This window comes from Ipomoea triloba, chromosome 12, assembly GCF_003576645.1.
Source record: "Ipomoea triloba cultivar NCNSP0323 chromosome 12, ASM357664v1".
Lineage (NCBI taxonomy): Eukaryota > Viridiplantae > Streptophyta > Magnoliopsida > Solanales > Convolvulaceae > Ipomoea > Ipomoea triloba.
Window position 1 is genome coordinate 27191267 of NC_044927.1, and position 16337 is coordinate 27207603.

Sequence of the window (16337 nt, forward strand, 5' to 3'; positions counted from 1 at the left end):
TGTGATGGGTAAATATGCACATGTACTAGTCGGTCCGTAAATCACCTGTCCGTCAACGGTCACCCAATCGCTCCGTCGACGGTCACCCAACCGGGTCGGTCACCCAACCGGTCCGCATGATCGGAAGCAACATGCACGTGTACTAGTCAGTCCGTAAATCACTTGTCCGTCAACGGTCACCCAATCGGTCCGTCAACGGTCACCCCACCGGTCCGTCGACGGTCACCCAACCGGTTCGGCCGCATGATCGGAAGCAACACACCTTGTGGATTGGAGGCTCGCGAGCGCAACAATAGCTTGATGTGACGACCGACAACTTTTCAGGAACAAGGGATCCGTGTTTTCTTCACCTCGAGTAACTCAACCACTTCGAGCAAACCAATGCGCATTTTGCGGAGTGACTATTCAGCCCATGCAAATATGCCCTCCACTTGCATATCAGACACCATGTGCATAGTAAATCCACTTTGTATAAATATAGGGGTCATTCCCCTCACTGGAGGAGAACACATCAGTACTACACTAATACACTTGTGATTTGCTCATTCGTCTCTCTTGCTCTCTCCTTGTTACTGTTCGTCACCTGTAGAGCGATATAGCTTCTTACCGCTCAGTCGTCAACCGGTAGAGCGACCGATTAACCGGCCGAGCGGCATCCTTCACCACACGTAACACACGTATCCGTAGCGTAATCGTAGACCCGTTTACATTTACGCTATCACTAAGACATAATAAGCTGTTTTTTCATGTGAGTCCAATACGATTGTCTACATCAAAATTTTATGTGGGTGAAAAAAGGTTAAGAGTAAAAAATGAAAGTACACATAGCATTTTCCTATTAAATATTAGGGAGTACAAACCATTATTTGTATACAAATGTGTGCATGATATGATGATAATACAATTAAGCTACTTAGCTACATTATAGCAGTACATCATGATTCATGAGAATTCACTACAATCATACATTTTAAACATGGGCAGCATCAAGTATCCCGCATCAACATTAACAGTATTGAACTTCTTTACCAAACTGTAAAGGATATGCTACCATAAACTCACTTCAACAATCTTTCACGCTGTGTTCACCAGAAATGGGTAGGAAAAAAACACAACAAACTAAAACCAAGCTGCCTCGTAGACTAGTAAGGAATTTATCTGATAATTAAAGGAAAATTCTACCAAGCAGGGAAGCATCCAAGGATGGTGGATCTTTAACGGTCTCTGTCTAAACCTTCCTAACCTGAATGTTGTGAGTGGATTGAAGCCGCCAGATAGGTTGTCGGCCACTCTGAACAAGAGCTACCTGTTCTCCTTCCTTCACCATTCCTTGCTTCTGTATTTGACAATGATGCAAAGGAGACCGTGAAAATGGGGAAGGTCTCACAAGAAACAAGAATGTTCAGATTTTGTATAGCATAGGTTACTGCCTATAAAAGGTCAAAGAAGAAATAGATAACTAGAAATCAAGATATAGCGATGATCTCACCTGCAGCACCGACAATGCATTTGTAAATGTCTCCTCAGCATCACTAGAGAACTCCATGTATATGGGGCATATGCCTTGGTACAAAGCTAATCTCTGTTGTATCTTCTTCCTGAAGTTGAATTGCAACTCAACAATTAATGGAACTTGCAAAAATTCTTCAGAATCACCTCACAACAAGTTTTATAAATTCAAATAATTACGTTTTAATCACGAGCATCTAGATAACAAACTGAGCATAGCACAGTACTACTTATCACAACTTGCCAATGTACTTGATTAGATATAGTACCATTCCAGAACAGGTTTTAACAAATTCATTTTCTGTAATCCCTAGGCATCCAACTTCCATCTTAGATAACATTAACCAATGTTCTATAATGGATGAGAGACTCACTCATTTGTGAAGGCAAAAATAGTGCCAGAAGGTCGGTAATGGCTCAGTAGTATGCCCATGAAACCAGTTCTTGTGAAAACAACTATTGAAGTTCCAAGAGTGTTAGACATCATGGTTGCGTGGAAAGCAAACATTTCACTCATATGGTTCTGTAAAAAAACAATGAAGGCAGTAAGTAATTTTGTAAGAAAAGAAGGGAAAGACTGCACATATAGTAACAGAAACAGTTCTAATAAAATAAGGATTAACAGTTAAACCTTGAAAGCTTGGCCTAGATTCTGCGGTGTTTCACCGCCAACAATTGTTGCTTCAGTCCTCAGAGAGACAGTGTGCATAACTTTAACAGCTTTTAGGGGAAACCTATTGCATAAACAAAAATTGTTTAGTACTAATAAATCCCCTAGATGAGAAACCTTCATAAGTAGCCAGTTCCCCAACTGCAATGTCCCTAACACCACCAATCATCATCTCCCCCATTTAGCAGGTGGACTAAGTTTTACATATATAGGTAATTTCAAACAGGCATTAATTGCAATGCAAGAAAAATAAGTTCTGCACTATACTTAATAAGGTATTAACAGTTACACCTAGAAAATCCACTCACTTTCCATGAGCTGTTTCTCCAGAAAGCATGACAGCATCAGCACCCTCTCTAACTGCAATGGCAATATCAGATACCTCTGCTCGTGTTGGTGTGGGATGAACAATCATGCTCTCCAGCATATTAGTAGCAACAATGACAGCTTTCCCCATACTACGGCAAATCCTGATTATTTCTTCCTGCATTCATAATTAATAGTTACTACATTAGAAAATGAACATGTACAATAAGTTGGCTACACAATATTGCACTCAAAAAGTTTTCCAATCTTTAGAAACTGTCCAAGCAGCAGCATATGCATTACCTGTAATAGTGGGACCTCTTCAATTGGCAGCTCTGCACCAAGATCTCCCCTTGCAACCATAGCCTGAGCAAAACACACAAATCTGTAACATTCAAGCGACTTGATGATATCCACAATAGAGCAAAATCAAAAGTATTTAAAAAATAAAGAGGGAGGTGGGGGTAGTTAGTCTTCTTGATAGTTCAGAAGAACCATGGGATTGTCAAATTTTAAATGCGAAAAAACAAAATTATCCTAAGAAAGTGTAAAGATAACCTCAGACCAGAACAAAAGTCATATAATGGGTACCAAGCTATTTTTTATCTTACACCATCTTGCTTAATAAGGAAACCAGTAAACCATCTGAATTTCTAAGGTATAGAGCAAGGACTCTTATGAACAACAAAAGTGTTGGCATTTACCCCATCAGAGGCAGTTATTATTGAATGTAAATTGGGAATGGAATCTGCGCTCTCAATTTTGACAATAACATGAATGTCCGCATCACAGCCTGTCACAAGAAGAAATTGCAAAGAGGTAAGAAAATATGAAGCATCTGAGAATTATTCATCCATTCAATTAGAAGAAAATGCATTATATAAGTTTACTTTTCAAATAATTCTTCAATTCATGGACCACTGCAGCATCTTTGACAAAAGAAACGGCATAGAAGTCAACTTCATTATCTACTCCAAACTTGATGTCATCCCAGTCCTTTTCTGTTGCATTGTAGTAGAAAGTTAAATAAATAGGTAAGATGAAATTGAGAGAAATAACGGACATATACACACACATACACCACAGGTTAATAAAAGTATATGCAGGTAAAAGGATGCTCAGATGACATGTCTGACCAGTAATAGATGGTAGTGTGGCACTTTTTCCTCTGACATTAAGATGTCGCCTTGATTTAAGCTCTCCTCCATCAACAACTTCACACTTCACTGAATCTTCAGTCTTAGCTTTCACCGTTAAAGACATCATGCCACCTACAGCGTAAAATAGGTTGTAAATTTTATTCACTCCAAGGCAGAAACTTTGGCGTGTCAACTATCATTGAAAAAAGTATGTGATTCAGAGATATGCAAAATTCTTATTTTTAGATTGTTGTGAAAATTTAATGAAGAGAACCAGTTCGGCATACCATCAACGAGAAGCATGTCCCCAACTTCAACATCATTTACAAAATCATCATAATTAACACTAACACAATCAGCTGTGCCCACCCCTCTCCGAATTGTGAAAGTGAATTCATCCCCGCTCTTTAATGTGATTGGTTGGGGCAAGTCACCACTCCTAACCTCAGGACCCTGCCAGTTTAAAGCCATATAAAGTGAGAAATCAGACTGATAATCCAAAATATATCTGCAAGCTCAAGGGCTCGTGTTGATGACATTAGAATCACCAAACCCAAAGCATATTTAATCTTGATAGGAGCCAACATCATCTAAGATATTTATTGAATTCTTTTATCTGCAACCTCAAGCAGGAAAAGTGAAAAACAAACTAACCTTGGTGTCAAGCATGATGGCAATGACGTTGTCTTTGGATTGTGCGTTATATTCCTTAACCAAATCAATCACCTTCTGATGAGAAGCATGGTCTCCATGAGACATGTTGAGACGAGCAACATTCATTCCAGCTTCAGCCAACTTCCAGATCATTTCCCTTGTGTTGGTAGAGGGACCAATAGTGCAAACAATCTTTGTCTTACGCCTCACTGTAGGTTTAGACCACATGCCCACTGATGTATCACCAAGTTGTTGAATTGCTTGTAGATACTGAACTTGCTCCTCACTCTGATTGAAATAACAGAAGCATGGGTAAGATAACAAATAGACACATCAGAAGGCTGAGAATCTTGATAGCCTGAAAGCTTTCAAAAGGTTCACATCTCAACTTCAAATTTTCAAAGCTTTAAGAGTGATCATTACAAAACACTTAAAACAAATAACAGAAATTTCCAAAAGAAAAATCATACAAATAAGACCACATTAATCATTAAAAAAATGTGTCGTACAGGTTGCAGAGCATTTTGTTCTCATCATATCAGTAATACAGTTTAACTCCTTTCTCACTTCTGGTGCTAATTACCAGTTTGAGTATTGCATAATTGCATAACAATCAATAAATACAAACACCTTTTAGGTGTTTCTCTTTTCCTCATAACTGAACGAACTACAACACGATTAAACTTAGGGTGTGTTTGGTTCATGGGTTTATACACTAAGAATGGGAATCAAAATCATAATTATTGTTTGGTTGACAACTTTTTAAAACACAACTATAGGATTTGATTATCCCTTCAGTTAAGAACCCCATTCCCTAATTAAAAGAAAATATCATTCCATCTTATATTGGTAATTTAATTTTTAAGTTTGGATTAGTACTTATAAATTTTTGTTTTGATTTTTTGTTCATATAAATGCTTTGGATGTCATTATATTATATTTTTTGTTTTTATATTTTAAAAACTTTTATTCCCATTATAGGGTCATACATAAACAAACATCAATACGAGTAATCATTCTAATTCCATCGTCCTACCAAACATGCAAAATACTTTCACTAAAACTCATTGCATCCTTTCCGATTTTCACTAAAATCCATTACCATTACTAAGTATCTGATTCTCATTCCGATTATGATTCCTATGTGCGAACCAAACACATAGAGAATAATACTACTATATAACGCCTGAGCAATAAAAAGCGTGCTATAGAGAATATTTCAAATGTATAGGTAGTAGAAATACGACCTTTGGAAAATCTTCAGGAGACACGGGAAGGATTTCGGTCTCAGTGCGAGCAGATCTCTGGGCGCGGATTGGCGCCGCATTTAGCCGAACAGCTTTGTAACTCTTGCTTCGATCATTTCGAGCTAAGATTTTCGAGGCAAATCCGGATGGTTTGAGCTTCTCGACTTGGCTCTGCAAGGATCCGGAGCTAGGGCTCGGGAATGAGCTCTGAACACACCGAGTCGCCACCACCTGAGCCATTCTTCGCCGGAGGTTATGGAAGGAGGTGAATTAGTGGAGAAAAAGAGATCAGAGAAACAAGAGTATAAATTAGAGAATGTGAGAAGCCTTGAAGAAATCGCCGCTATGGTTGGCTGGAATGAGGCTTTGGCTTCGTTTACATCGACGACTAGACGAGGAAAAATGGAGGGTTGCTCAACTGTGTTCAAAAACAGTTGTATCTTTGTTTTTTTTTTTTTTTTTCTTTTCGAAAACCACTTTATTATATTTTAATTAATTCCACTTTGGTCTCATAATTATACTGTACTAGTTTTTAGTTTCTTTTACAATTTCACCGCCTTAGACTTCAGCATCTCAATAGTAATTTTTGGATGGTTTTTGTCGAGTTTTTTTGGATGTGGTATGTGGGAGAGAGATATAAGAGCTAGTATGCAAGTTTAGATTTTTTTATTTTTTATTTTTTGGTGGGCCTTGCATAGAACGAAAAACATATTAGGGAATGATAGGGAATATTTTCTAGTCTTGCTAACTATACATACTGCATACCTATTCGGTATCTGAATGGATTGTCGAGAGAAATTAGTCTTGACCATTTACCAATCTTAAAGTCAATCAACCCGACTTGGTATAGAGAACCGACAATGGATTAGTCCGTAGCAGTATTTTCCCGCCGTTTGGCACACCCTGACTATTGGAGGTCATTTAAAAGTCGAGGGACTACAGCTGGTAAATCACTAATACTCGGAGGACCATTGAGGGTATTAACTCAAAAAATTAATGTGTAATATTAACATAAAACCCCTAATAAGCCCCTGCCCTTACGTGGTGTCCCTCAATAATTTAGTAGGGCGACCAAAGTTGGAATAACATGATGAATACAACGCCATAGACAAATTATGGATGTTTGGAGGGATCTTTAATCTCCATATGTCACGCCATACCCCATTAAGAGTTACACCTTAATCATACAAACCAGAGAGCAATCGATAGTTATGTTTAACAGAATAACAACCGATAATGTCCCCCTCCAACACAATTGATCATCGAAATGACTGGCAACCAGAACCTTCAAAATGAGCTCCACATCATGAGGCTCGAACAGCTCATTCAAAATCGCAATATCCTAATCCGCAGAGCATGCATATTCTGTAAAACTAACATAGATCTTCCATGCATTTTTTTTTTGGAATAGAAAGAACGATAGCATTAATAATAATCAGAGTTCAATACATCGGATAGAAAAGGAAACGGAATAGTAAAACAATCCGAACAGTCTGGCATAGAAAGGGCGCTTCTAGCTAAAGCGTGCGCGACCCTATTCGCAGATCGTTTAACAAACATAAAGCTGAGATCCACAAAATCTCTAGCCAAGTACTTAATATCATTAACCAAAAGATCAAAAGAGGATAGGAGATCATTGTTATGGATAGCAATGAATCTTCCATGCATTGTTAAAAGCATCCTTAGCAGTGGAGATATTTCGCGATTTTTGAAGAGTTTTTGTAAGTGTGATTAAGAATGAGAAAATGAGAGGAAATAAAAAAAATTAAAACAAAATTGATTTAAAAAATAAATTAAAAAAGGCAGGTGTCAAGCGCGCCTGACGCGCATCAGGTGCAACAAGATTTTCTTTTCCTCTTCCAAGTTACTGTGCTATGAACCCTTAATTTGCAGATGATGCAATTCCTCTGTTCTCTCCATTCTCACTCATCCATGTAAGATTACACTATACTATAAACCTCCAATGCATCACTGATAGGGATGCTCTAATGAGGCTAGCAGGGGCTGTTGTGTACGGTGTCTTGTATTCTTACTTAAGCTCCCTAAACATTGTATACAAATTTAAAATAGAATATAGACCCAATTTCTCCATCATCATCATTTTGTTTTGATATCTTAAACTGCCTACTAAATCCAACAATTTAGCGACTTATTCCTTCAATAGGTTGAGAAAATAGTTATGAATAAATACTATATTATACAACAATGCAAGTCCTACTAGAAAAAAGGTGCCGCCAACATAGAATGGCTTTGGCGGCAAAAAGGAACAGTGTAGAAAATAACGTTCGCACCACGTGAGGGCGAATGAAAGCACGTGACGGTGTAGCGTGGCAAAACGACGACGTAGGAACCCTATCTTCATTTCCATGTCTTCTTCTTCAATAACGTGGGGCGACTCGACGACAGTAACAGAGCAGAAGAAATAAACGGGGAAGATGGCCGCCATTAACAGACCTCCAAGTTTCATCACCAACGACAACGCATTATCTGCAATTGCTTCATCGTCTTCTTCGTTGTCAAGGTTTTCTACTGTTTCCCCTTTAATTTTCACCAAATTCCCGCCACGTCCCCGCCCTCTCACCTCATCTTCCCTGCCGAGAAGACCGTTGCTCTGTTCCAAGCCTTCTGGAGAAGCGGAGCTCTCCGGCACGGGGGACGAGTGGCTAGAGAGGCTGCCGGACAAGAAGAAGCCGCTGTACGCTCACAGCTTGCCCTGCATTGAGGCCTGGCTAAAGAGTCTAGGGTTTTACCAGAGCAAAGACGATAGGGCACTTTGGTTTGTGGAAAACCCTGATTGGCATGCTCAGCTATCTCTCGATGCCACTGACCTATACATAAGGTTAGTGTATTTATAAATACATTATGGTGTTTATTTCCTATTAAAGCTTAGATACTTGTAAACTTGTTGTTAGCTAACCAGCTCAACTAAAAATGGGCTAATAAGGCAATAACTTGTACATTGTGGTTATTTGACCTTCTCAAATTAAGAAGGCGATTGTAACTTTGTGGTGAGCTGACCGGCTCAAATTAAGAATGTGATTATAACCTTGTGGTTAATTGACCGGCTCAAATTAAGAAGATTGTTTTAAACTTGTGGCTAGCTGACCGGCTTAAATCGAGAATGCAGTTGTAACTTTATGATTAGCTGACTGTCTCAAATGCTTTTGTAACCTTATGGTTAGCTGACAGACTCAATAGGCAAGTTGAACTTATAACCTTGAGGTTATCAACAACTTGACCAAATGGGTTGCCCAAATTTGATGGCATGTGTAGTTTGGTTGAAAATCTTGATTGAGATGCTCAATTAACTGTTGGTTTTCAGAAGTGCAGTTTCTGTTTTTGACTAAAAATGGTGTTTCTAAATGCAGCTGCACTGAGAATTCTGAGTGGAATGATTAATGGTTGCAGTTGAATGCATTGATTCAGTTTGAGCTGAGGGACTTGAAATGGGTGTTTGGGATGTTCTTTTATGGTTATGACATCATTAGTAAATACAGTGCTAGGCCACAACTAGGATGTTGTTTGTGAAATTAATGACTAAGATAAGGGGAATGATTGATTGGAGTTTTAATGTCTTTAATTGGCTGGAAGCATATAGTTTAGTGTTAAAAGGAAAGTTCAAAGTTTTAATTGGCGATTAGCTGATTACATATTTACATGCTAGATGATTGAGAGTGAGTTGGGGTGCATCGTGTTCTCGAGGTTCCCTCTAGATCCTATAAGAAGAGCATTGAGTACGTATGTGAGGAATTGGATATTGTGTGCAGTGTTTAAGAGAAAACTTTTCTTGCTTAAAGAATCATAACCATCTGGCAGAACCTTGAGTGATGAGAGTAATCCTTTTTTCCTTTTTTGCTTTCTGCAAGTGTGTATTTGGATCCTGCAGGACGAGCCAACGCCCTTTGGTAGTTCGTTGCATTTTTGAGTATGCTTCTTTAGAGCAAAAAACGAGACAAACAAAAATTTCTCTGGACTTGACCATGTTTATAGTACAATTACATTGAGTGTTTTATATTCGTTCAAGAACATCACCAGAAGCACAGCATTGAGCATACATCATTCTTTAAATACAACAACACATGTGTTCTTTAAGTAATACCAGTTTTCACTTCGTTTCATCTAGACTCTCATTGTTTCATGTTCTTTTTACAGCAAACTTTGGTTCACTACTGCTACGTAAGCATCTCAGCCGACTTGAACTTCATTTCTGAACTGCAGGTACCTTAAGAGCGGACCTGGAATACTCGAGAAAGATGTCGAGAGAAGATTCAGTTACGCACTCAGCAGAGAAGATATCGAAAATGCCATACTCGGAGGTCCATAAGAACAGCTTGAAGCCAATTTGAAATATACTGTCATTCCAAGGATTAATCCCAGGCAGCCTCACTTAACTGCACATTGCTCATTGCAGAAGCTTATTTCAGTGACTGGTATGGGTGATATCACACCCAAAACACATGCATATATGGCTATATACTTTGGCAGAGAAGTTTGGGCTATGATTTGTGTAGAGATGATTGTTGCTTCAAGTTTTAGTATAACCCAATAAAATGTATGATGTGACGACAATGATCTGATAGTGTACAAGGTAATAATTGAGACAAAAAAATTGCTTCGTGGGTTTTAGTAACGCAATAAAATGTATGATGTGACATGTGAGTATATGACATAATGATATGATTGTTTGGTAAATTAGTTATTAGTTATCAACGTAATTTTTTCAATTAGCTTTTTGATAAAATAATTTATATCAGACATCAATTAACAATTTATCAAATACCTTCTAATGTTATCAATTAGTTTCAGCTAAGAATCATTTAGCAAACAAGAGTAGAATAGTAGTCGAGATAACAATTAATACGAAAAATTTTCAAAATTATATAATTTGAAATAGTGGACAATAACAAAATACTTGTCCACTAGCTAAAGTGGTTGTGCACTTAAGTAAGACGTAACATTTTTAAGTACTAGGTTTACTAAAATTATAAAGATGACAAGACTAAATTAGAAGACAGGAGTAAAATCATGTGTCTTCTTGGAGCAAAGCTTTCTCAGCTCTTCAACTACAGTGATGATTTCTTTGTCACCTTTCTCCGCCAGCATCTCACGCATGGCCGCCGCCGTGGAACTCACGCCCTCGCCGTCTTCCTCCGTCACAACGGCATTAATCACGGCCGTTATTTTCTCCCGGCGAAGTTTTCCTTCTCCGTCCCTGGCAACCTCCACCGCCACGCCGACCTCCTGCGCCAGCCTGGCGTTGACCGGCTGGTCAATGTGCATGGGAACGGCGATGATCGGAACGCCGTATTTCATGGCCTCCATGACGGAGCTCCACCCGCAGTGGCTAACGAAGCCGCCGATGCTCGGATGTTGCAGGATTTTCGCCTGTGGGGCCCAGCCTTTGACCACTAAACCTCTCTCCCCTACTTTTCCGGAAAATTGTTCAGGCAAGACGGAGGTGATTTCGCGGTCTTGTCCTTTAGGGAACCGTAAAACCCAAACGAAGTTAACGTTGCTACCGGCGAGTCCGTTAGCGATTTCACACGTGTCTTCATCTGATAAAAAGTATTCGCTTCCGAAGGAGACGAACACCGTAGATTTCGCTTCTTTTCCGTTAAGAAACCCGAGAATCTCGGAGTTCTCATCTTCGGAACAAGGTTCCTGGACCAAAGGTCCGACGGGGACCACATTTTTCCCGGTCAAACTCGTGATGTAGCTACTGTACTTCCCTTCAATCTCCTCGAAGCTCTTGATGAGAACGAGACCGCAGGAGCGTGCAAAGCACTCGCGTACGCGATTCTTATCCTTCTGTTCTCTCTCGGGCGGGGTTTCCGCCGCCATTTTCGCGAACCGTTTCAGCTCATAGTCACGGAACCGGACATTCGAGAACGGAAAGTCGACGCCGGGGCGTTTGAACCGGTGGATCATGTACGCCGTCATGGAGGAGCTGCTGCTGATAAACTCCACGGCGGGGATGTCCAGATCCGCGGCGGCGCGTGGCGCCCACGGCTGGAGAAAATCGTAGATGAGCAAATCGGGGCGGAGATCTTCGAGAAGCTTCGCGAAGCTCGGAGAGGCGGCGTCGAAGGCCTCCTTGAGAGCCGGCATGAGGTGCGGCGGGAGGCCGTTGGTGGTGTGGAGATCGGACGGGAGGTCGTCGGAAAATGGGAGATGGAGTTCCGTGAACTTCACGGCACCGGAGAATTCCTCTCCGAGCTTTTTTCTGATGGGATTTAGGGTTGCAGGCGTGGAACAGATGAAAATAGTGAAGTTTCTTTGGCTGAGCTTCTTGGCCAGCTCCAAGAAAGGGGAGATATGGCCGTAGCCTAGCCATGGAAACATCACGACACGGAGGTTTTGCTCGGCGGCGCTCATGGTTAGTTTCTCTGATCTCTTCTTCTTTCAAAGCAAAGTTTTAGGGTGGTGGAGAGAGGTCTAGGGTTACGTTTATATTGTGGGAGAAGACATGCATGCATGCTAATTACATGGTAAGCTTTCACTGAAATGGAAGGAAATTAGATAAAAATATTGGGAAGATTATATTTTTCAGAAAAGGTATTTATACCATGTACGCCATGCATGCAAATTTCTCGCACAAGATCTAATAAGTCTGGAAAAGATTATCTTTGTTTCCTTTACTGGTTTTACTTATTACTATCTAGTAGCTACTCTCATTGTCCACCAGTTAAAAAAATTGTGCAGTTATTCTAGATTCGATAGGAATTTGTGACATTATAAAAGAATGGATTTATCAGGCACATACCCTACCCTTAGAAGGTGACTGATTGTAAGCTTTTCTAGTCTAAATAATTATATTTGTGTACTTTGGCTTCCTAAAAATCAACATGCTTTAATTGTTAATATTCATTTTCTAAAAAATATTTTCATATCCCGTGTTTAGTTACGTTGAATTCTAAAAATATGTCTAGGTGTGTTTGGTTCATTCCCATAAAATGAGGTTATTTTATTTTGATCAAAAAGTCATTGTCCTTTGACTTACATTTTTTACCATTTACCAAATATTGTAAACCCAAAAAGTGATTTTCATAATTTATTTTTCGAGTTTCTAAACACACTCTAAAGGAATAATGAATTAAAGAAAAAAAAACCCACAAAAACGAAATAATGAAACAAAAAAGTTATTATTTTATTACCTACCTAATTAGTCATGAATTCTATACAGTAATGTACAACATTCTAGATGTATGGATAGAGAAAACTACATTAGGATTATTATTTGCTCGGCAGAAAATGGTAATTCCATTGTACTTTTTTTTTTTTTTTTCTTTTGTTCCATCCCCAAAATCTTCCATATTTTGTCTAATCTTTTTAAAATGTTCCCTATTCAATCTATGACTCCAATAAAAGTTTATATAATAATTAAATATATAAACTTTAAATACAATAATTACTTGTGAAATGGTGAATATTAAAAAGTGATTTATTAGAGAAATATAGCAAAGATGTTTCCATAATATATACGAGGTATCTTTGATGATAGGAAAAAGTGTCAAATAGACCACTGAACTTGTCGCTTTTGTGCAATTGGGTCATTGAACTTAAAAAGTGTGCAATTCAACCATCAAACAAGCAAAATTTGTGCAATTTGACTATTTTTACAAAAAAATTTAGTTCAATTTGAGTTAAAAACATTTCAATATTGACTCCCATCTAGTATGGTACAAGAAAATGTCACTCTTAATACATATATGTTAGTAATATAATTGGATTTTACCAGAAAATTTTTGTAAAAATGGTCCAATTGCACAAATTTTGCTTGTTTGATGGTTGAATTGCACACTTTTTAAGTTTAATGGTCCAATTGCACAAAAGCGATTAGTTCAGTGGCCTATTTGACACTTTTTCCTTGATGATATATTAGGTGGTAAAACGGAAATCTAGCTTAAATGTAATGAGTTCCATATATACACACACACACACTCAAAGGCCCAAACATCTTTAAAAGAATGGTAATACTTGGGCCTGGAGCGAAGCCCAAGAGAAGAAGAGTGGTAATAATTGGACATGAAGGAAAGCCGAACGTGAAGCAAAAAGCTTCGGGAAGCCCTCTTATCAGAGCCAGGTTTCGATCCTGAGACCTGTGGGTTATGGGCCCACCACGCTTCCGCTGCGCCACTCTGATTTGTTATTTGGTAAAGGTTTCAATCCTGAGACATGTGGATTATGGGCCCACTACGCTTCCGCTGCGCCCACTCTGATTTGTTATTTGGTAAAGGTTTCGATTTAATAAAACATAAGGTGGTAATACTAGCGCCCTGAGCTTGGGCCCACACATTTCGGAAGCCCTCACGGCCTCACCGCTTCGCGACTCTAATTTGTTGTTTATTCTAAGGTTGAAATATTTTGTCTGTTCTAAATCAAAAGTCTTGTGATTGAAGTTATTTAATTAATTTTTTTATAATATTATGTTAGTATTAGTATATATAAAATTTAGAGTTAATTCTAAAGGATGGTCATATTGTTTTTGTAGCAATTTTAAAATTAGTTTCGTGTTATTATTTTTGTCATTTAAAACCCAGATTACCATATTTTAGACATTTTGGTCATTCTGATGATTTTTTGGTTAAACTCTATTTTATGTAATGATATTTTCGTCTCTTCAATTTTGTTATTATTTTTTTTTAATGAGTTAGTTTCAGCGGAGGTCACACTGTCTTTCGTATAATTCTAAATTTAGTCTTAAACAATCGTTTTGGACCCTCGAAATGGGTGGACAATCGAATAGGTGAAGTTTGATTCTCTTACTAGAATATCACAAGTTTGATATTTTTAATGCTGTTTAGCTCTCCTATGTAATTCGAGTGATTGTTATATAGGAACATAGTTTATCTGTGTACATCTCTAGCTACATAATAACTTAAATATTTAAAAAGCATAATTAAATATGTGAATCTCACAATAGTCATAATTTAAAAATAAAACTTGTTATAAATAAATAGCAAAAAGAGGAAGACTTTTTTCAATTTGTCGTTGCTCGTAAGTGGGATTTGTTAGGGAGATGATGTATGATTGATGTGTAATTTTAAATTTATTTATTTATTTCTTAAAACAAAGATTTGTAGTAGCTTTCAATTGCACGTTTAGTATTATTATAAAAAACATATTGACAATAAAGTGAATAATATGTTCCAACTGCCATGCATGTGATCATTATATCATTTCTCATCATTTTCTTTGTCTAATCTAAGGTTTTTCCATTTTTAATTACTCCCATGCATTACAAGGAAACCCCTTTTATATCAATACCATGTTATTATGTATTATAAGCCAAAGAAAAGAATATATGCATAGTATAAAATACGTAAAATTTTATTACATATCATATCTGAATATGTCAATTCAAATTGTATCATACTATCAAAATTTATATATAATGAGTAAAATTGCATTATCATCAAAGCTATATTTGCACTATTAAATATATTCACATAAAATTGAAGATGATTCCATAATCATGTCAAGTCGAATGTAATAATTCTTGGAGTGAAAATTTTACCATTTGTAAGCAAATATGATGACACTATAATTACCTCACCTACATATGAACTAATGAACCTATTGTCTTCATTTATAACTTCTACTCCAAGGGGTATTATGTGTATCTTGCAAATCAATACAAGTTTCGATAAAACAATTCTCATAAGACTGATAAGAGCATTACTATATGTAATATTTAAACTTATTCTCAAAAAAAATAATAAATTAAACTTCTCCTCCAAGCGGTATTATGTATATCTTGCAAATAATACAAGTTTTGATAATATCTCATGTAAGACACTTCTCGTAAGAGCATTATTATAGTATTTAACTTATTTTCACTTGAACCAACATTGTTTTTGTGTAACTCGTATGAAATCGAACAATATGAGACAAATAACAAAAAGTAATGAAAATGGAAGACAACCTACACAATCCTATTCATTTTATTTGAATGACAAGAAAAACTTACATCTACTCAACTAGTGTCCAATAGTATGCATTGGGTAAATCTCATTTTGTTTAATAGCTGACAAATTACACAAAAAAAAAAGTAAACAAAAAAAAAATAAGAGACTCGATAAACTGAGCTGAAAAATATTAACAAGAATCGAACTTATAACTTTATGATTTACTAGACTTCTTAAAAAAAAAAAAAAAAAAAAAAAAAACTAGACTTCTAATATTTTCCTTCTTAGAGTTCACGACGAGCTGCTCATAACACGACAGAAATGGAGTACAATTTGCTTTCTTCTTCAATCTCCACTTAAACTACAGCCGACATCTTCTATTCGTTTTCTCTGCAACAATTATTTATTCTTTTTGTTTCCATTTGTTCCGTTTCACATCGCAGTGATGCATATATATATATATATATATATATATATATATATATATATATATATTCCAAATAGTAAAAGCTGTTTCCTTCCATCTTCCTTCTTCTACGTAGCACTTCCGCAATGTCTGCACGTGCATCCTCCACTCTTTTCGCTCCCCTTTCTTCTCCAAAACACTTCCACTCATTCATTACACCCCTGTCCCTTTCACCACACCCCACCAATCATTTCTGCTTCTTCAAGCAATCACTGATAGCGTAACTCTGCTACTACTTACAACCCCTCTCCAATTCCACTCTCTGCGTTCATCATTCTCAGCTGCAGCCACTAGCGTCTGCTGCTTGACCGTGAATCTTGCCCGCTTCTTCAAACTGATCGGTGAGTTTCAGCTTTCATTCATCTGTTATCTTCAGAAAGTTTTGGTTTTTATTGATTGGGGAGTGGTTGGTTTAGTAAAATTCTGTCTGTTTTGGCT

The 16337-nt window shown here is 37.5% G+C and overlaps 3 protein-coding genes and 1 non-coding gene across 4 annotated transcripts; 1 reads left to right on the top strand and 3 right to left on the bottom strand.

Annotated features, from left to right (window-relative positions):
• Window positions 1-806: 806 nt before the first annotated feature.
• LOC115999789 (plastidial pyruvate kinase 2) lies at window positions 807-5964 on the bottom strand. Its single transcript, XM_031239694.1, has 12 exons — window positions 5526-5964; window positions 4279-4566; window positions 3912-4077; window positions 3622-3756; window positions 3376-3486; window positions 3190-3278; window positions 2789-2851; window positions 2488-2663; window positions 2141-2243; window positions 1884-2032; window positions 1490-1598; window positions 807-1336 (listed from the first exon to the last, which is right to left on the bottom strand). The coding sequence occupies exons 1-12, from the start codon at window positions 5763-5765 to the stop codon at window positions 1229-1231; spliced, it is 1737 nt and encodes a 578-aa protein (XP_031095554.1). The 5' UTR covers window positions 5766-5964; the 3' UTR covers window positions 807-1228.
• A 1929-nt stretch (window positions 5965-7893) lies between these two features.
• On the top strand, window positions 7894-10217 carry LOC115998557. The gene is made up of 2 exons (XM_031238153.1): window positions 7894-8364; window positions 9744-10217. The coding sequence occupies exons 1-2, from the start codon at window positions 7961-7963 to the stop codon at window positions 9847-9849; spliced, it is 510 nt and encodes a 169-aa protein (XP_031094013.1). The 5' UTR covers window positions 7894-7960; the 3' UTR covers window positions 9850-10217.
• A 312-nt stretch (window positions 10218-10529) lies between these two features.
• On the bottom strand, window positions 10530-11867 carry LOC115999607 (UDP-glucosyltransferase 29-like). Its single transcript, XM_031239448.1, has one exon. It carries the CDS (start codon window positions 11865-11867, stop codon window positions 10530-10532), a length of 1338 nt encoding a protein of 445 aa, XP_031095308.1.
• A 1729-nt stretch (window positions 11868-13596) lies between these two features.
• On the bottom strand, window positions 13597-13668 carry TRNAM-CAU. The gene has a single exon. It is a non-coding gene; the product is annotated as a tRNA-Met (tRNA).
• Between the last annotated feature and the right edge of the window lie 2669 nt (window positions 13669-16337).

Excerpts from the sequence above, each read along its gene's own strand:
- LOC115999789 (XM_031239694.1), bottom strand. The coding sequence starts at position 5,765 with ATGGCTCAGGTGGTGGCGACTCGGTGTGTTCAGAGCTCATTCCCGAGC. Across the intron at positions 4,567-5,525 it reads CTCCTGAAGATTTTCCAAAG|AGTGAGGAGCAAGTTCAGTA; the intron begins GTCGTATTTCTA and ends TATTTCAATCAG. Across the intron at positions 3,279-3,375 it reads ATTGAAGAATTATTTGAAAA|GCTGTGATGCGGACATTCAT; the intron begins GTAAACTTATAT and ends TTCTTGTGACAG.
- LOC115998557 (XM_031238153.1), top strand. The coding sequence starts at position 7,961 with ATGGCCGCCATTAACAGACCTCCAAGTTTCATCACCAACGACAACGCA. Across the intron at positions 8,365-9,743 it reads GCCACTGACCTATACATAAG|GTACCTTAAGAGCGGACCTG; the intron begins GTTAGTGTATTT and ends TCTGAACTGCAG.
- LOC115999607 (XM_031239448.1), bottom strand. The coding sequence starts at position 11,867 with ATGTTTCCATGGCTAGGCTACGGCCATATCTCCCCTTTCTTGGAGCTG.